At 47.4% G+C, this 20,153-nt stretch overlaps 1 protein-coding gene across 2 annotated transcripts in view; it reads right to left on the bottom strand.

The window, feature by feature from the left end:
• Positions 1–20,153, bottom strand: part of Csmd1 (CUB and Sushi multiple domains 1) — a 1,167,250-nt gene that overhangs the window by 10,570 nt on the left and 1,136,527 nt on the right. The window contains exons 54-64 of one of the 2 annotated variants that reach the window (XM_058580132.1): positions 19,153–19,326; positions 18,064–18,246; positions 14,701–14,877; positions 13,902–14,081; positions 11,875–12,048; positions 11,465–11,638; positions 10,331–10,404; positions 7,870–7,981; positions 6,286–6,465; positions 5,013–5,057; positions 2,185–2,346 (exon numbers count right to left, since the gene is read on the bottom strand). In XM_058580132.1, coding sequence (XP_058436115.1) covers positions 2,185–2,346; positions 5,013–5,057; positions 6,286–6,465; positions 7,870–7,981; positions 10,331–10,404; positions 11,465–11,638; positions 11,875–12,048; positions 13,902–14,081; positions 14,701–14,877; positions 18,064–18,246; positions 19,153–19,326 — 1,635 coding nt within the window. The remainder of the gene's footprint in view (positions 1–2,184; positions 2,347–5,012; positions 5,058–6,285; positions 6,466–7,869; positions 7,982–10,330; positions 10,405–11,464; positions 11,639–11,874; positions 12,049–13,901; positions 14,082–14,700; positions 14,878–18,063; positions 18,247–19,152; positions 19,327–20,153) is intronic. The other variant, XM_058580135.1, reaches the window with a different exon arrangement.

Genomic DNA, 20,153 nt, shown 5'->3' with positions numbered 1-20,153 from the left:
AGGATCCTCAGGGCCACCGGCAGCCACGTAGCCACGGACTTGAGCACAGCCAGAGCCGGCGAGGCCCCAGCTCACAGAAACCCAACAGAAGTCCTGGTTTTAGTTTTGAGTCTTAGCCTCGGTGCTTTCCCCCCAAACACTGGCAGCTCGTGAGAGTCCTTAATGGACCTGGTTCACCTCACTGAACCAGGCCAGGAAGGACAGGAGTGTGTGTTTGAGTCTTCTAAAAGATCCAGAATTTTTTATCCATATTTTATTGACTTTGGGGGCAGGAATATGTAGAAAACACAGACCTCAACCGCAACACAAATGCAGCTACTTGGAGGGATGCCGTGGGCCCTTGTTGCAGGAGGAGCACAGGAGGCCAGCGAGGACGCCGGCCCAGCCATAGAGAGGGGCGCGGGGGACGGACATCACACCTGGGGGCTACACCGGGTGGAGGGCAACGACTGGAGGGTTGCCGAGGGGGTGGGCTGCACCTGCGGTGAGGAGCAAACCAGCACAGAAACAGGCCCTGCATACACGGGCTGCCGCCACCTGCAGGCAAGGTGCCGAGTTCCCAAGAGAAGCTGCAGGGGGCTCCCACTAACTCCGCCCAGAGGAGCCATCCGGAAAGCGCCAGGAAAGCGTCCATTGGCAGACACCAGGAGGGAGCCTGGGTCCAACCCCAGCCCTCTCCTGTGGGCGACTTTTCCCGCCACGGGAGAGGTACAACCACCTCCTGAGAGCGGACCAGGGTTAAACAGCAGCAGCAAAACCAACCCGCTGTCCCAGTGGGCACCACAGTGTCCGCTGCCCTTCCTGCCCCACCCATTCTTTCAAGCCAGCCTGCGTGGTGGAGTCTGTGTCCTGGGACTCATTCCCCTGGGGCAACCACAGGCCCCCCCAACACTGATCCAGAGTCTGGGGGCACTGAGTCCCCTGGGGGCACGTTCTTTGGGGGAAAGTTCAAATCTCTGGTTCTGTAAGAAGAAAGATCTAAACTATGTGGCTGGAGCTGAGGAGTGTAAATATTTAAAAGCTCCTTAGTTTATTCTGACACAACTAGATGTTCAATACCTGCTCTGAGTCATGTGTTCGTTCACATGGGCAAAGCATAAGGGAGTGTGGGGTCCTGAGCCAAGGGCCATTAGCCCAGGAGCCCAGGGGCCACCAGCCCAGGAGCCCAGGGGCACACCCTGTGGACATCTGAGGTGGGGAACAGTTTCTTTTTCCTAATGCAGAGCATATGGGCTATTTTACATGTTTTCCTATCCAAGGACAGAAAAGTGAGATGTGAGGGGTGGGGAACCTGACCCCAAGGATGAGTCACCTACTGTGGGGGGGAGGTGTGGCATTTTGAGACAGCTTGGCGTTCAGAACCAGGGCTGCCTCTTGTGGGTAATTCAGGGAGACTCTCAAGCCTTTGGGAGTCAGTTTATGGCAAATGGTATATAGTTACAAGAAGGGGGGGGTTAAAATCACTACATTTAAGTATGAAGGAAGCTGAACGTGTCTGTTCCTAGCAGGGCTCAGATTCTGTCAGTTCAGCTATGCCTCTGACGACTACTTAACATATCACCTTAGGCAAGCTACTTAACGTTCCTGAGACCAACTCCCTCTCTCTCTCTCTCTCTCTCTCTCCCTCTCTCTCTCTTCCCTTTTAAGTCAGTAAATATATATACACACACGCATATATATATTATATATATATATACACACACACGTATGTGTGTCATATATAATATCACATAAGGGAACTTGCACCATGGGATTTATGTAAGAATGAAAAAGACAATAGATAAGACATGCTTAAAATTAAGAAGCATGTATGTGCTGGCATAGAAATCAGAGCTTGTTTTCTACTAATATCGTCATTTTAATCACCGGTGGTGACAAAACTGGGGAGGAGGATGTGAGTCAGAGGACCTGAAGAGAGTGGAATTCAGCGCCGTGGGTTGGATGTGACCCACAGGCCCTGGATCAGTGCTGTGCACGTTGCTGACCCTCTGCACTCCACTGTGGGAGCTCTGCACTCCTGACCAGGGCAAGCTGTGTCAACCGGCCGTCGCTGTCGAGGGCTGCTGAGACGCTGTGCTTACAAAGCCCCCACAGCAAGCGCAAGCACTTCCCACCCACGAGCCCCGGGACAGGCAGGGCCCCACTGCTGCTCCCGGGTGCCTGACCAAGCCCCTCAGCGCCTACCTGTCAATTCCAGCTGCACCTGCGAGGCTGCCGTGAAGGTCGCGTTCACCTTGCTGCTGGTTGCATTGAACCAGTCAATGGTTAGAGTTGCAGGCTGTCTTTTTCCTAAATATTCATAATATCCCTTCCACACCGAACTGACGAAAAACGCATCCGAAGGAACTGCAGGGAAGGGACAGATGACGTCAGCACACACACACACACCTGTGTGGACATTTCAAGCTCAGATGGCCTAACCCTGCTCGTGCGAGATGACCGTCAACAGCAAGGAGGTCGCCTGGGGCACGGTGCTCACACAGTGTGCGTGGCGGTCAGAAGAGACAGCCCTTGCTCTGTGCAGGCCACAGCTCTGCTCTGCGGAGGCAGGGGAGCCCGGGAGCCTGCGAGGCGGACCTCCACAGTGTGGGCCTGGGAGGTGGTTAGCGTCGTTTTCCTGTGCTCAGTAGGAAAGTGTTCACTGCCCCCTGGACTCCCGCTGATACCCTGTCTGCTCTTTGGAAGACACACACTTAGAGGGAATGACTCATGTCATCTGTGAGGTGAGCCTGCCCTCAACAAGCTCATGCTTCCGAGCACGTGGACGGCACCAGCTTGTGAAGACAGGGGCCTTGCTTCACTGAGGGCTTTGCTTTGCAAGTGGAGCTGACCGCTCTCCCCCATGCTCTTCTGCTCTACCTGAGTCCCCTTCTGCAAAACATCCCAACATTAGTCAGAAAGGGAGAAGTGGTCGCCTCCGCTGCCTCTTTTGAGTTATGTCTACTAAATTCAGAAATAAAAGGCATGGAGTCTTTTAAACAGATGAATCTGGGTCAGGAATGCATGCAGAGGTTCCTGATGTATTTTATTTTCGCAATTTATAAAAAGTATTACATTTATCTTCCACATCTCAGGTAGCAATTATGTATAAAATCCTGCCTTTTTCCTAATGTCAACCTAAACATCAACGTATTACAATGTAAAGGTCCACATCAGGGTTTCCCTAAGGTTCTCTCCCTTATGAGGTACATCTCCTCATGATGTACCAAAAACATTCAATTAAACAAGTTCCCTGCAAGTAGAACTGGTCAAAACACATTCAGTTGCTAGGTAGAAAGAATGATTCACTTCTCTCTAAAAATATCTTCAGTAAATCTAATAAAGTGGAAATCATGAAGTCACAACGGTGTCCCCGCTTCTTTTTGCAGCCTATTGGCCACTTTCCTGTGTCCCTGGACAAGCTAAGCCTGCAAAGACCCTAGAGAAGCCCGAGAGCAGAGTGAGGCTTCCATGGCTTTGTGGAAATCCAGCTTACAGTGAAGACATTCAAATAATAAAACTAAGTTAAAATGATGTCTCAGAACAAGTGTCTGAGATACTTGGAGATTACTGACATTAAACAGTGGCTGCAGAGGCCCTGATTTTAACTGGCAACCCCCAAATCTTTAATTTATTAAAACCAACAGCCTCTAGAATAGCCCAGATTGTTTTTCAAGACTGGTTTCTGTAACACTCAGCTGAGAATATTAATGTGTGCACCCCTTCCCTCCAGCCCTGAGGGTGTCTCCCAGTAGTGGGCATCCCTGACTGGGTAGGTTAAGGTAGCACCGGGGCTTCAGAGCCACCTCTCTGTATTCAGACATGACCATCAGTCATGGGGTAGCATTCTCCTTGGGTCCTTGTCACTTGAGTTCCTGCGGGTAGTGTGCCAGTGCACCCAGCCAATAGCAGAGCCATGCTAGTGTGGACCACCATGATAAAGAACCTAGTGTGGACCACCATGATAAAGAACCGTATCTAGTTAGCACCTCCTCAGAGAGGAGAAAAGTTACCCTGAAAATAATGTGTGCACCTACAAAGAGCACATGTAGATATTTAAATATCTTAAACACAAAACAAGAAACACATGACAATGAAATGCTGTTTCCTTCTGTAAAAGAAAGTGTGGCTTGTACTTGATTTGTGATATTTTAATGAAATGGTGAGGAAAGATGATTTTATGTTCTTCATTGTGTAGGATGGAGAGAGTCCTCTATCATGCGATCTGCCTCACCTAAGAATTGACTGTGCAGCACAGCATTACCAGTTTCCTTCCACACTGATGTCAAAATAGAGCATCATGTCTAAGAAACCAGGATTAATACCCAAGTAAGGAAAATACTAGTCATTGACCTCATATGTTTACAAAGACTATTTATGCTTAAAAAAAACAAACAAATTTGGGGATACTTGTTTAATTTAAATAGTTTCCAAATCTGTAACACAGAGCCACCTTGCCAAATGATGTCAGATACAGAAGCCCTCTCTTAGGATCAGGACTGCACCTTTCAGATTCACTGCCTGATGCATTGAGCAAATGCCCCACATGGTGACAGGCCATGTGGGGCATTTGCTCGATGATGAGCTTGCTGGAAGGCAGAGATATGGAAATCATGGATCATGCAGGTCCTTGGAAGACGGGGTCGCCCGTGTGAACTGCTCAGGTGACAGTGCACACCATCATGCTTGGTTGGGGCTAGCTCCCTCACACAGAGGAAGGACTGCAACCCTATTTATAAGGCTCTCCATCATACCACGCGTGGGCTCAGCCTGTCCTTTGCCTCTGTGGAAGCAAATCGTGAGCAAGCATGTCCAGGGCTGCCGTTGCACACAATGTTGTTCCACTCACAAACCCCTGCAGCAAATCAAACAGAAATCTGCGCAGGTGTGGGGTGTCAAGTCATCAGAATGCTACCTTGCCCCATGTAATGGATTCAGAAATTTAAATGCTAAGAATTGTTTCACTGTGCAAAATAAGGAGAGAACAAATCACTTAATTTGATTGAAATCTATAACTGTTCTGGTATACAAACCTGGAGTTTTAGTAACTGTTTCATTAACTTCTCTCACTCCTTTACCTACAAGTAAAAAGACAAATTATCATTTTCAAAAGCATTTATTTTTTAATAAGTTTGAAAAAAAAATGTCAAATTGAAGCAATTTTCCTTTCTCCAGATTTTTTAAATGTACCAAATACGACTGTCGCATCCGTATGCATCTTAGGCCCATGTGTGAACAGTGTCCTGTGTGTCGTGGAGAGCTGCCTTCCACAGGAGGAGTCTTGCACACCCACCTCATGGGCAAATCCACTCAGGTGCTACAACAGAGAGCCTTGCAAATGAGGGTGGCTTGGGTCAGCCTTCTATTACCCTGCTGGGGACACCGCCTCACACTAGGGCCAGCTACCTGAGGTGTCCAGGATTCCAACCCTCTGGTGTCCCAGGGCCCCAAATCCTCTGGCAAGGAAGAAGACGGAGTCCATTCAGTCTATTGAGTTACACTTACTTTACTGTCTTGAAGCTTTTATATTTACAGGTCAAACTACAAATGATGATTTTTAAAAGCTCGTATTCTTCTATTCTGATGGGGGAAGGGCAAAGGGGTGTATTTTAAAATCCTTAACCTGAGACTCTGAGTAAATGTGCTCCAGGAAGCCAAGACTGATGTACTCCACAAACTTGCTTCCTGCTGTCCAAGACGCAAGGCGGATCCGCAAACCACATTGGTTAGAATATGACAGGTTTGCTGCCAGCAATTCTGACCCACATGTTACTCTCATTTGTAAACACACAAATCTGTAATCAAAGCATCCTTTTCATGCTAATTGCTTTTATAACTTCAAAAAATAGAACGAATGTTAAGAATATATAAACGTCTACTTCACCACCAAACAGCTTATGGATTCAAAAACACAGGTAGTTTCACTTATACATTCTCAGACACTTGGTAATATTTATTTATGCATCTTTAGTTTTAAGAAGCACATTTTCTGAGAATATATTGTTTATTATTTTTTCTTTTAACTCAGAATATTTTTCTTCAGCCACATAGCATTTCTCTTTTGCTTAAAATGTAGACAGCAAATTATAAAGTCTCTATGTCCATGTAACCCTGAGGTATACATCATTCGCTCACTGTATGCACATACAGGCACACACAGCTCAGCACACGGAGTGTGCTGAGGCTGGCTGAGGACACCTCCTCCTGCCGCTGCTCCTGGGCCTCAGAGCTGCTCATCTGCTGGTGGGCAGGGACGCTCCTCCCTGCTCTCAGGAATGTGCCTTCACGCCGTGATCAATGACTTACTTTTACACACAGGTGACTTCCCCGTCCACTTCATATCTGCCTTGCACGTCCTATGTTCAGAGCCACCTGCAAGGAAGAAGCCCGCGTGGCAGGTGTACACCAAGGTGTAGCCAAAAGCAGGAAGGTCGATGGCCCGCACGTCCGCGTGCGCCGGGGTTTCTGGCTGCCTGCAGGCGTGAGCTGAAACGGCATTCATCCCGTTAGGAACACGGAGACCGCCTCACTGCGAAGCTCACACACTGCGAAGCTCACACATGCATCCCAAGAGGTAAGTAGCAAGCACATCAGAGACGGCTGTGAGGCGGGTGATTTCACATATGACATATACACATGATTACATGTAGGGATTCAGAGGAGAGATCCTAGCTTTGGAATAAACGGGACACTCTGATATGCAGGTAAGATGAATAATAGTTAAAACCCTTTCATGACTGGTCTTATAAACTAACTCAGACAGGCTGACACATACTCTAAACATACCTTGATTCTTGTCAAGTGGCAACTAGCAAATTTATTGTTCAATTAAGTGAGCGGTAAAGAGTTGATGTGCACTTAAAGACTTAATTAAAATACAGATTCCCATTTTCTTTACAAATATAATTTAAGAATAGATGAGACCGTAATGCTTATTATATATTACAAATAGCCTTATTTTTTATAAAGTTTACCCATATGTCTCATATTTAAAAACTTGGTAGATTATTATAAAACAAGTTTACAATTTTAAAACTATAAATGAAATTGCTTCAAGTATTGCCGATATTTCACATCTTATCAGGCTTTCAAGCTCTCAAGATAATGAGTTCTTGAAGTTCCGTTTTACCTAGAGAGGCACAGTTCAATGGGCACGTACTTGAGTATATGCACGTACACATACGTATGCTGGCCACATATCTGAGCAGTGATGTAGAGATGGCCACTTTAAATTAGCCACACATGTGATAATTCTGATAAATACATAGAAAATCACACCTTACATTTTAGCAAAATTATTTTTCATAACATTCTCCTGATGCTTTATGCTTAAAGCCAGATAAGATGTAGCATTTCACTAGATTAATGGTGGGGAAATGAAGGGCTGATTCACTATTTGTCCACAAAACACTGTCTCTAAATCTCATGATCAAATCACAAAACTAAATTTGGTCCTCAAGTAGCTATTTCAGTGATCCATTCTTACACTCTTCGTTTCTATAACAAAAACACAGCCTAAGCATTTATACTGTTCTCTGACATATCACATGACCTACTAAACACGAGGTCAACTTACAAGCAAGGAGAAAGGGGTGTGGTGCCAGGACTTCTGACTTTAGCCTGGTACTGTTAACTGGAAGGCTCGCTAAGCACAGACTCCCGGCCCACCTCCCTCCAGAGTTTCTGACTCACAGGTCTGGGGCTGAGAACTGGCATCACCACCCAGGTCCTGGCCTTGCTGCTGCTCCAGGTCCCCAACCGTGAGACTCACGCAGTTCAGGACCGGGAAACTCTGTCCAGTCAGACACAGACACTGCTCCTGGCTCCCCTCAGGGCAGGCCCTCCCCAGATGGCAGCCAGGTGTGCCCGGTGGCGCAGAGGCCCACTTACGTATGCACTCTGTCTGCAGCCCGCTCCACGTCAGGTTGGCAAGGCAGGTCCGCGTGGTGGAGCCTTGAATGTGGTACCCCTTCCTGCACCTGAAAAACACCGTGCTCCCGACCTGGAGGGAGACCAGGAGGCGTCAGGGGCAGAGAACAGGCCCGGCATACAGAGCCAAGCCCAGGTGCCCACGCGACGCAGCCAGCCAGCTTCCGCCCTGCCCTGAGCAGCTGTGGGAAGCTACATGCGCTTCCCACTGTGGTCGGACATCCTTCAGGACAGAGACCATCAGCGAGTGGAGTAAGATCTTAGACCACGGAAAGTTAGGAGGCTGTTTGGGCAAAGAGAGCACACTTTCTCTCTGAATTCAGGGCTCTTGCTTCCTAGACTGTAATAACTATTAGTTTCTTTTCTTTTTTTCCTGCCACTCACATTTTAAACAATTGACATTTATTAGAAAATCACTTTTGCTAACTCTTCTAGGGTGCCGACTTCCTCCTGCTCTGAAGGAGTCCACTGACCATCTTTCTGTTGCTTCAGAATATCCAAAATCCTCAGGGATCGGTGACTTTTATATTTTTTTCTAAAAAATGGGCAAGTGTGGAGGGCACAGGAGATCATCCATGACCCTTTACACCTGAAGCACAAGACCAGGCAGGGCGGAGGGGGGAACCACGGCCAGGGAAAGCAGCTCCGCACTCAGGGCCACTCCCCAAGTCTCTCCTCATGGGCCAAGCAAGAGTCCTAAGACGCAGACACACATCCTGACATGTGCTCTGAGAACCTACAGCCGTCCCTTAATTCCTCTGTGTCTGTCTCCCACAGGTGTGAGACCACGCAGCCCTCGCTGGAAGTTTGGGAACAACTGTACGGAAATGTGAGGAGACGGTTGGTACACTGAAGAGAAGTGGGGGTGACACTCTTAGCATGGAAAAAGTGAAGTAGGAATTTACAAAGAAAAATTCCAAAGCCGTCTAAACTCCGGATGCTAACTCTGGTTAGTGGTGAGAAAGGTGGGCCTGTCACGCTCCTCGGGGGCCTCCACGGGTCTCCTGGTGAGCCTCCCAGTGGCCTGACTCAGAGCTCCTGGCAAACACGCTGCAGCCTACCAGCGGGAAGGCGAGGGAGAGCGTCTTCCCCTGGCAGAAAGCAAGAGCAGTGCCCTCCTCACGGGGCACTTTAGCAGGGTGGCCACACCACCCTAGATGGATGCCACACACCAACCTGGGAGCTCGGGGACTTGTGGGACGGGTCTGGCTGAGCAGAGGAAGCTGGTCCCTGAGTTGGTGTGATTAACAAAGTATACCTGGAATATTCCAGAACTGAAAGGGCTCACTGTGTGGGGGTCGAATTTCAGCACCCAGGGGAGGAAGGTGCGTCTCGGGGACTCGGCACTCACTCTAAAGACAGTGTCTTGTCCCCTAAGTTGTCATACGGCCCTCCACTCGTGTTGCTGCACTTTGCTGGGCCATAAGAGGGGGTGAAGTCGTCCGTGCCTTACACGCTGCTAATGAAGGGCACCATGAGCTCTCACCCACTGTGCACTGCAGGTCACAAGGTCTGAAGGCCACGTGATCAATGGCGATCAAGATTTCATTTTTTGTTGTGAGTCAGTGAGAACAATGTCCGCATACAGTATTTTATAATATTCCTAGATATTAGCCATTGAATGTTTATTTACCAAAAAGCATTGGCCTGAAGTTTAAGGCCGTACCTCAAAATGACAGAAAATGCACTAGATTCCACCTGTCGGCACCTGAGAGAACTTTCTTTGTGGAGTGCCAGAGAGCTGTCAGGAATTAGCAGTGTGTGCCTGAGTAAGACAGCAACACACTAGGGTCCCTGGGAGATGGGAGGGGGCAGCTGAGGAAGAGCAGCCCTGGAGCTACGTGGTTCTTAGGATGGTGAAAACTTCTTATTTCAAGCTTATCTTGCATTTTAAGCATTTCTGCATGTTAACCGCAGTGTTGATGTGTTCTCTATTAAACGCCAACTGATCATTCACAAGTGCTGTTCAGATGCTCGTCTGCCATGGTGTTTGGAGAGTTCAGGAGAGAACAGGTATCACAAATTAGCTTGGACCAAGGGGCTGGGATGTAATTTCTTCTGTGTTTTTTTTTTTTCTCTCTAAAATTTAATATCCACCCATTCTATCCAGCCATTAAGTGGAGTCTTTGATGTGCAATTAATTAGTAATTGAGAACTTCCCTTGGAGCATAACAGACAAATAAATACAAAACTTATGCATGTTTTCAAATAGAAATTAACATAGCCATTGTTACAGGAGTGACCAAGTCCCATAGGCTATGCTGAATTTGACAGTTCAAATACATGCAGAAATCCTCAATGAATGGATTTCATTTGGGAAAATATAAGATGAACAAAATATGATATAAAAGTGCAAACATGTGTTTAAGAATCCACTCAACTTTATATTTCCACTAAAACATGCAAAATAAAAATGAAGTACCTCATATCCTCTGGAGCTATTCTGTATTCCGAAATGTGGAGTACCAGGGTCTGGACAGGCATTGTGTGCAGGATCTGAAACACACAATTAAAACATGGCAGCGTTGATATTAAGAGATTTTGCAAAGTTGATGAAACGTTGTTTGACAATATGTGAGATGTTTGTCATGAAACTTGAAGTAATCGCAACTTTCCTCTATCAGACCTCTTTAGGTATTAATTTCTGATGTTAGCAGACTTTGAGTAGCTCTGAATATTCTTACTGTAAAAGAACAAGTTGCTCTTCTCCCTTTTCTGGTTTAATTTCCTTCACTGATAATCGTTGATTAATATTATGATAAGGGTTTATTTAATGGTCATCTCAGCTGGTCATCCATGACATTTTTCCAAATTTCTTCAGTAAATTTTCAAAATTTCAAAAGCAGAAATCCACTTAATGGTCCAAAAGGAAGTGTAAGGTTGTCCAGCAGTGACCTTTGCCAAGCACGTAGGATAGGAGTGGTCACAAGCTATCCTGCTGCAACACTGGTGCTCCTTGCTGCTCACAAAAGTAAAATAAAAATAAATAAACAACTTTCTAAAATTTGTTTTCTATAGCAACTAACCCATAACAAGAAAGAAAAAAAAATACTTTTAGTGTAGGAATATCTACCATGTAGCAGCAGTTTAAATCAAATGACAATAAACAGAATTAGGAAAAAGAATGCTTCAATGAAATTTTTCTAATACTGTCTTGATTTTTAAGTAGATATTATTTGACTTCTTAGAAAATAACCAAGATTAAATGCCATTATTTTTTTTACTATAAATTTGCAGGAAAATAGCTCAGTAAAACTGAGTGATCAAAATCAACTCAACCCTGGGGTGAGTCTGCCTGGCTGGAGGCTGTTCAAGGACCAGTAAGGCCCCATCTTGCAGGAGGCTTCCCTGCGTGGTGGCGTAGCCAGGGCTGGAGCACCGGGTAGTGTGCTGGCAGAGGATGGCTGTGTGCAGGCTGGAGGGGCTGCAGGTGGTCAGCCGCTAGCACTTACTCAGAGCGGCAACTTTTGTGGAGCACCCTGGAACCACCAATGACCCGGTTTGGGACTGCAATGTCCTGTGCCTAAACCTCCCCAAGCCCTGGGGCTTTGCTTACCGATGCAGGTGGGCTGTACGCCACTCCACGTGCCGTCAGCTTGGCAGATCCTTCTCGAGGACCCCACGAGTAGGAACGGAGATTTGCACTGGAAGAAGACTTCGGACTTGTAGGTGAAACTCTTCCCACTGAGCCGGCCCTCAGCAGGAGTGCCAGGGTCTCCACAAAACACAGCTGTGGAGAGCAACCGGCAGATGTCACCTGGAGGCTGGGTCAGCTAGACCTGTACTAGTGTCTGTTAGATCTTGGAGGAAAGCCCCGGCCCTCCGGCAAGGCCGACCCCAGTGTAGGATGCTACGTGTTGTAACTTGGCTACGACTGCACATCACTGTGGCCTCAAGTTGCCACCATGGTGTGTGCAGTGACTGTGGCTCTGGGAGAAGTGGAACTGGTGTCGCTGCGGAACTTACGCAGGCACTGGGGGACCTCTCCTTTCCACACCCCGTGGCCTTCGCAGGACAGGATGGCCGAGTGGGAGAGCTGATAGCCGTCCACGCAGCTGTAGCTGATGCTGGAGCCCCAGTGGAAGTTGGTCCCCTCCACCTTCCCATGCGGCACCGGCGGAGGCTGGCTGCACAGGACCGCTGCATCCAAGAACAAGCAGTAAGACGTCTGAGCGCCTCGGTGCCCGCGCCCACGGCTGCCCGTGCCCACGGCCGGTGCTGAATTTTCCCCCAATTCAAAGGACATCTATGTAGGGTTATGTTCTTTTTCAAATAGGAGAACTACTGAGGAAGACAGTAATAAGATCACACAACTGTTCTCCAGTTAGTTTAGGTCATGTGTACAAAAGCAGCGTGGAGTCAAAGCCTGATGGCTGCAGAATGGAACAGGATCAAACAGCACTCCCCACGTGCTCAGGCCAAAGGGGAAGACACTTTCTCATTCCATTTGTGTCTTTTTGGGCTGGTTTCCAGGGACAAATCAAATGAGGACTTGGTCATAGAACACGAATAACACCTTTGGTTTCATACATAGAGATGGTGAGATTTTCTCCTTTCATTTGTAAGTTTCATTTATTTAAAGATAACATATAACTTCCTGAAGGTGCAGCCTGTTCACCCATTTGCTGAACCCTGAAAATGAATGCGTGAAGGTTCAACGAGGCCTACAGACCAGCCCTTGCTGGGGCTGGGGCACAGTCTTGGGGCCTGATGTCCACTTTTTTGGCCCCTGGGGCCTCCATGGATCTGCCTTCCCTACTCTAGAGATTCAACAGGTATTTCCTGAGAATCCACAGGTGTAAGTTTGGTGGACAGGTACATGGGACAGGCTTCAGGTTGGGATCAGGAATGAGCCCCACAGTTCACACAGGGTGATGGGTGAATCTTCAGAGAAACTTCAAGGGGAAAGAGACAGAAAGGTGGGGAGTCTGTTCTGGAAGGGCCTTGTGGACCACGGTGCTGACTATGAATGTGACAGGTGTCAGCAAGAGGAAGACGGTGTGCAGGGAAGCCCCACGCCAGGCCGTTGTGCTGGTACCCCCCCCCCCCCCCCCGCGCCCACACACACACACACACACACACACCACTCTCACATGGCTGCGTGCCAGCACACGTTGACCCCGGGCTGCACTTAGTGCTAGGAGTTGCAGGTAGGAAAGGACCATGGTGAGAACCCTGGACTCTACGTGGGGGAAGTGCAGGGTGGTTGGGGGAGCAGGCAGGGCCAGGGGAGGACCGGAGCCACGTTCTCGGGGTCTCTGTGAATCCTCCAGGTCCCTGGGCACCATGTCCAGGGCGTCCAGGCCCGGGCTCTGGCTCCCACAGCCTCACTCTGCTCCTGTCTCCCTCTGTGCTGGACTACTGCAGCTGTCGAGCCTGGACGCCTGCTCCCCTTCCACCCCACCTGGGCCAGCAGAGGGCAGGGCACTTCCTCTACTGTGCAGGAGTGGACCGCCTAACCACATGGTGCTCCCCCCCTCCCACACTCCTACTTCCTTGCCCCCAGGTCAACCCACCCCCCTGCTGCCTGGGGTCACCCAGAAGGGAGTGAGCCTGTCCTGTCCCCAGAGAGCAGTGATATGAGCGTGGTCTTCTCGGTGCCTGTGCCACCTTCCCTCCTGGCCTCCAACCCTCAAACCTCATGGCCTACTCCTACAGGAGATTGCCTGTGTCCTAACCTGCCCCTCTGCTCCCAGTTATATTCACGTCCTCTCCAGGCAGGACAACTGTCATGGGAACACTCCTGCCTCCATTCCCGATTTGTGACCCCAGGCCACCCACAACACCTCTCTGTGGATGACAGTTCCCCATCTGCAACACCAGCATTAGCCTACTGTGAAAACCTAGTGTTCCCAAACACATTGTCAAGAATTCCAGAATTTCTAACTCCCAGAATGGCTTGGTACATACTTGCAAAATTAAAAAAAAACAAAAAACATAATTCTACAAAGACACCTCCACATCTTAGCAAGACCAAAACATGAGGCACACACCTTTGCAGACAGGTTTGCTCTGATTCCACACCCCATCCTTGGTGCACTGAATAGTGGCTGACGAGGCAGTTTCCATGAGGAAGCCAGGATTGCACTGATAGGTCACTGTCTTGTTGAAGGTGAAATCAGACCCAAACTGGACGCCATTGGGCAGTGAACCTGGATCGCCACAGCTTATAACTAGAGGCAGGTAACAAGAAGAACCAGAGATACATGAAATTATCTTAGCATAAATTAGTCCTGGTCTCTGTTCAAGTTACACACTGAGCTGCTACTCAAAGTGATTACACAGTGAATTATGGAAGTGTCCCTAGCCTCTGTCTGATGAATGGATTGACCACTGTCAGCAGGCCATGTGCTTGAATCACTTATTCCTATTCTATTGGCGGCTGCTGTGTGGACGCTGGCTGCTGTCCTCAGCTGTCCCTGATCAGGCCTGCTGGGCAATCATGCGAGGCCAGCCAAGGCCACAATGCAGGCCGTGGTCAGAGAACCAAACATCTTATTTCTTTGTAGACTAAATGGTCTACAGAGAGAGCCTTGCCATTTTCTTTTTAGCATCTGTTTTACAGCACAGAACGTAACTGGCCATGTACGGAAACTGGCACTAGATAAATAACAGAGCAGATGACAATCTTAAAGTGTCTAAGGAACAGACTCTTGATATCCAGGGAATAGTTTTCTGTCTTTATGTATAAACTTTAAAATTTAATAGAACATTTTGGAATCATGCTGCTTTTTCTCAGCACATGGACTTCACAGCAGTGTCCTGTGCCCACCACCAGGGGCTGCCACTAACTTGTGCAGTCGGGAGCCGCGCCTGTCCAGGTGCCGTTGGCCGTGCAGTGCCGCGTGGTCAGCCCTGAGGTCTGGTAGCCCTCCCAGCATGCGTAGATGACCGAGCTGGAGAACAGGACACCGTCGCTGCTAACGATCATGCCATTGGTGGGGGTGCCGGGATTCCCGCAGGACACGGCTGTTGGGAGAGCAGAACAGCAACACAAAGTGGATGACCTCTGGCTGAGGTGTCAGGGATGGAGGGCTAAGAGTTCAGGGGACGGCATGTTGGTTACAAAATTGCCTGTGTGTCTGTGGAAGGGCGTTGATGTGCACTTTGGATCATGCCTGTGGATCATTCTATAGAACAGGGCAAATGTGAAACTTGCATGTTCACCTGATCCTTCCTGAAGTTCATTGCTTTCAACCCAATCAAAACATGAGTTAAACCCCTGAAAATTCAAAGTCTCTCTACTTTGGGATCAAACACATTTTTATACCTAGATAGAATCATTGTGAATTTTTAAAAAATTCACAATAATTTAAAAAATTTACTTTTGTGCTATTAGTATCTTTGAAGCATCCCCTTCACACACTGGCTTTTTTTTTCAAAATCTGGCAACTTGGTCATATATCACATCTCCAGGACAATTCACTTGGAAAACTGTGTGCCTTGGGGACCGTGAGAGACTAGCCCTAACCGTGTGGTAGGATGGGCTCCCCAGACAGCTGGACCCATCGCGCCACGTGAACGTCTTCGCTGACGTCAGACTGCGAATCTCTCAACGCTTGCTTCTCACGGCCACTCCCAGGCTCTGACACCTCACCTAATGTGGCAGGTCTGCACCTAGTGCTCACTGCATGTGCTCACGGCCACTCCCAGGACTGACACCTCACCTAATGTGGTAGGTCTGCACCTAGTGCTCACTGCGCGTGCTCCTCTGTCTGCCACTGAGGCTCGCCAGGCGGCCGTGGCTCATTTCAAGGAGGCAAATTCAACCCAATGCTTTTGCTGCCTTAGTTGACCTATTTACCAGATGACTGTCATCGTCCTCCTTATCCCTGTCACACTAACACACAATAGGCAGGCAAAGAAGGCCTGCAACCCTTGTTGGACTACACAAGAATGTGCCCTGAGACTTCCTGGGAATGATCAACATATTAGAAATTACACTTACATATTTATTTGCTCCACCTTCAAAGCTAGCTCTGAGAACAAAGATACATTGCCCTTAAAAATATGGAAGAAAACTCAGTGAATACTTTGCATAGGACTCAAGTCACTATTCTACAATTCAAGGAGGTTACCTTTCTTATTAATTTGGAAAAGTACATTTGCACGCCAGGCTGAGCTGCATCTTATAGAGAGCACACACACCAGTGCTTCTGATCCCGAGCCCACAGCAGACATGATTATCAATCACGACCCTCTTCCCTGAAGGATCTGGGTCTGAACTTACAGTCTTTCCTAACACAGATCACTTAGCAGTTTCCTGGTTGGCCTGTGAGTTGAGAAATATTGACCACTCTAGAAGCAGATGACAACTAAGGTTCTCGAAAGATTAAAGGATTTATGATTACTATGACGTCAATCAAAATTTCATATTGCAAAAGACCAAGGTGTTGGGTCATTCAAGACTCCTGTTCATTCCACATTTATTCTTTACTTAGCACCCAGTAGGTATTGTGCACAGGTACCAATTGGAAGTCTGTCAGGGAAAGAAGATTCATGTGGTCAAATTCTTTTTTGTGTGATCAAATTCTCCTTTTTCAAAAAAAAATAGTTTTAGTTGTAATGGACACAGTACTTTTATTTTGTTTATTTAATTTTTCATGTGGTGATAGGGATCAAACCCAGTGCCTCACTTGAGCTAGGCAAGTGCTCTATTACTGAGCCACAACTCCAGCCCCCGTGATCAAATTCTTAACGTAACCCATCAACCAAAGAGCAGATGGTTTCTTGTTATGCTCTGCTATTTCCTACTAATATCTGTGTTTAAACCTCCATGCCACCCAGGGAGGGCCAATGTCAAAATCCGTGAGATAACAGGTGGAAAAATATTCCACTTAACTTATATATTGCTGATAAGTGAATTCTCTGATGACAATGCCATCCTTGTACTGAGAAAGCTCCCCCCAGATGTTGTATTTTATACAGTAAATTTTTGATTACATTTTTTTTCCTTTTTTGTGGATGTCAGGAAATACTTTCACTGATAACTGCAACAAAGTAAAACAAAACAGGAAGCCAGGTATAGGGAGCCTGCCTATAATCTCAGCCATTCAGGAGGCTGAGCCAGGAATCACAAGTTTTGCCGAGGGCAAAAAAGAAAAAAAAAAAAAGGAATGGGGTGTAGCTTAGTGGTAGAGCACTAGTGTGAAAAAGAAAGAGGGAGAGAGGTGGAGAGGGAAGAAAGAAAGAAAGGAAGGAAGGAGGGAGGGAGGGAGGGAAGGAAAGGAAGGAGGGAGGGAGGGAAGGAGATTTAGAGTCACTAAAAGAGAAATATGTTTTTTTAAAGTTGGAAAGTATTTTCTGAAATCCACAAAAAAGGAAAGAAAAGAATACGATCACAAATTTACTGTATAAAACACAACGTCTGTGTGATGGCTGTCTTCATCATTATCACATCTCTGTCACCTGAAGCAGCTTAGGCATTATCAAACTCACATGGAGAAAAGACGGGGCGTTTCCCAAGCAGCTAGAACCAATGACGTAGTTACTTTTGAGCAACTTCAGGAGACGGGGCCTTTTGGAACACTGATAAGCCTATGATTAAAGACTAGATGCTAACCAAAGTCTACGTGACCTAAACTTCAGGAGAATGTACGAGGATGTGTGCATTTCCTGCCTGCAGAAAGCTGGTCAGTTACTGCAAATCTCTGCTCACGCCGCCCTCACTGCCACACCCATAAAACAAGCAAATCCTATGGAGAGCCGGGCACAGGGGCACACGCCTGTAATCCCAGCAGTTCTGGAGGCTGAGGCAGGAGGATTGCGAGTTCAAAACCAGCCTCAGCAAAAGTGAGGTGCTTAGCAACTCAGTGAGATCCTGCCTCTAAATAGGGCTGGGGATGTGGCTCAGTGGTTGAGTGCCCCTGATTAAAAAAAAAGAAATCCTACAGAGATTATCTGTCATCAGATCAGAAGCCACCATTGTGCTATGAAGTTTTATAGTATGGGCCAGTGCTGTGGGATCTCTTGGACAAGCAGGGTCTCTCCAGGTGCTCACTCATGATTTTCATTGATGCTCTCACCAGTTTTGGGGGAGAGGGTTTAACTGTGCATATCACATGTCTCTAGGACTGTCAGGGACTTTTGCTCGCCAGCTTGGAATGAGCTAAGGTTTGAAGCCTCAAGGTGGATTCCACAGCTCCAGCTCCTCACCCTCACACACGGGCTGCACTCCTGACCATGACCCGTTGAGCAGGCAGGTGCGCTCAGGGGAGCCCCTCAGCTGGTGGCCCATCTCACAGGAGAAACGCAGGAGACTCTTCGTTTTAAATTCATCCCCAAGGCGAGACCCATGGGCTGGCGTCCCTGGGTCTCCACAAAATCCAGGAGTGCTTCCTGCGGAACATAAATACACAGCAATGCACAGTTGTGTGAGACTCGTGTGAAACGCATTGTTATACTAAGACACTGAAATCTAAATACCTCTTGGACATGAGTTATGGTTACATAGTATTCTGGCAATCTTGTAAGATTTTTTAATCATAGCCTTCAAAATGGAAGACATTGTCTCTGTGTCAAGGAAATAGCCTATGAAAATATTGTTATGAGGACAAATAACATTCTTTTGGAAGAAATCAAATTCTGCTAGTGGTGCGTGAGCTAGTGTTCCCTGGAAAGGTAAGAACAGACAGCAAAGGGGAGGCAGGTAAGGTGCCTGGTGTTCTCAGAACGTCACAGGAGAGGTCCCAGTGTCCACAGTCAGGTACAGAGTAACAATGCATTTTAAGAAACATTCATAAAGATATGAGGTGACTATGTTTTTCAGAGGATCAATGTGATTACTGCTGCTGGGGCACTAAATATGGGGAAGGAGTCAGAGGAATGTAGGAAAAAAGTAAAGAGCAAACACGGACACACTGAGCCATGGTAAGCAAGTGTCCTAGCAAGGGCAGCAGGTGTCCCAGCAAGGACAGCCAGAAACTCCTACCGAGAAGGTGGAAAGCGAGGGGACCAGAGACCATGTGAAGATGATGATGATGTGTGTGATGGGGACCAGTGACCCTGTGACGATGCTGATGACCATCTATGTGACAGCACCAGTGACAGATGTGATGGTGATGATTCAGGGATGGGGACCCAGCCAATGTGAAGACTGCTGATGTATCCGACAGCAGTGATGAAGGTGAAGAGGATGATGAGGGTCTACAGGGTGGCACATCTGGGTGGAAATGGAACATGCAATGTCGGACAGCTGCAGGATTGAGGACTTCTCTGTCAAGTGTGCACCCTGCGGTTCCTCACCTGAGCAGTGTGGAAGGCTGCCACTCCAGTGACTGTCTTCTTGGCAAACTCTGGTGCTGTTGCCTGTGAGACTCTGGCCCCCTTTGCAGGAGTACTGGACAGTGGCCCCATATGTAAACAGCTCTCCAGTTAGGACAGCATTGGCAGGGACCCCAGGGTGCCCACAAGATATGGCTGAGAAAAGATTGACATAAAGAGGACATCATTCCAGTGAAACGGCTTTGCACTTACTAAATCTCCATTACAGACAACCATGCAGACATCACCTGCTTAAACCAAACCCCTAGTTATGTCACAATGTCCCTGCTGCGTCCTACAGGTGGGCAAAGCCAATTTCTGCACGGCACCCACTCCCAACATTTAGTACTAAAGAAAAGGAGAGCTTCTGTCAACGTCTTGGTTTGTGTGTTTGTTGTTGAGGCAGCTTTCTTAGGGTTGAAATCTGCATGTGGTCTTCAAGGACAAAACTCTGCAGCCTGGTTTCCCCGTCGACCCTGGTAGCCCACGTGGGAAATATGGGCATCATGGGATTTCTGCAGAGCTGACAAGGACCATCAAACCACTTCACCATGTTTTCATCTAACATGACAATCATACACTTCGCTCGGGGACAACATTCTGTCAAACTGATTTGACCTTCAAGTTTCTATATCTAAGAAAACCATTCTAGGACTTCTAAAATGTGGCAATCTAAAATGTGTAAGTACCAACACTATTAAATGTTCGATGAACTGATTATAAAACAACCCAGTATTTCACATTTCCTTAAAATCATAAGCCTGGTCCATAAATATGCCTCAAAAAGGAGAATTCTAGAACCCTGATTACTATAGGACAGTGAAGATTTATCTCTCCCTTTCCCATGAGCTACCAAATTAAAGATAAAAAATAACACAATTTTATGTTACAAGCAAAGAACTAACTGGATTAAGGCCACCAAGGCTACCTGGCTGGATCTAGGCCACTGACTTAATATCCTAGGCAACTCCATTTGGTCACTA

The sequence above is a fragment of the Marmota monax genome, unplaced genomic scaffold, assembly GCF_021218885.2.
Source record: "Marmota monax isolate L192 unplaced genomic scaffold, Marmota_monax_Labrador192_F-V1.1 WCK01_AAM20220418_F8-fsc00195, whole genome shotgun sequence".
In the NCBI taxonomy this organism is placed as follows: domain Eukaryota; kingdom Metazoa; phylum Chordata; class Mammalia; order Rodentia; family Sciuridae; genus Marmota; species Marmota monax.
Note: the sequence above shows the minus strand (reverse complement) of the source record. Positions and strands in the feature narration are given on the sequence as shown.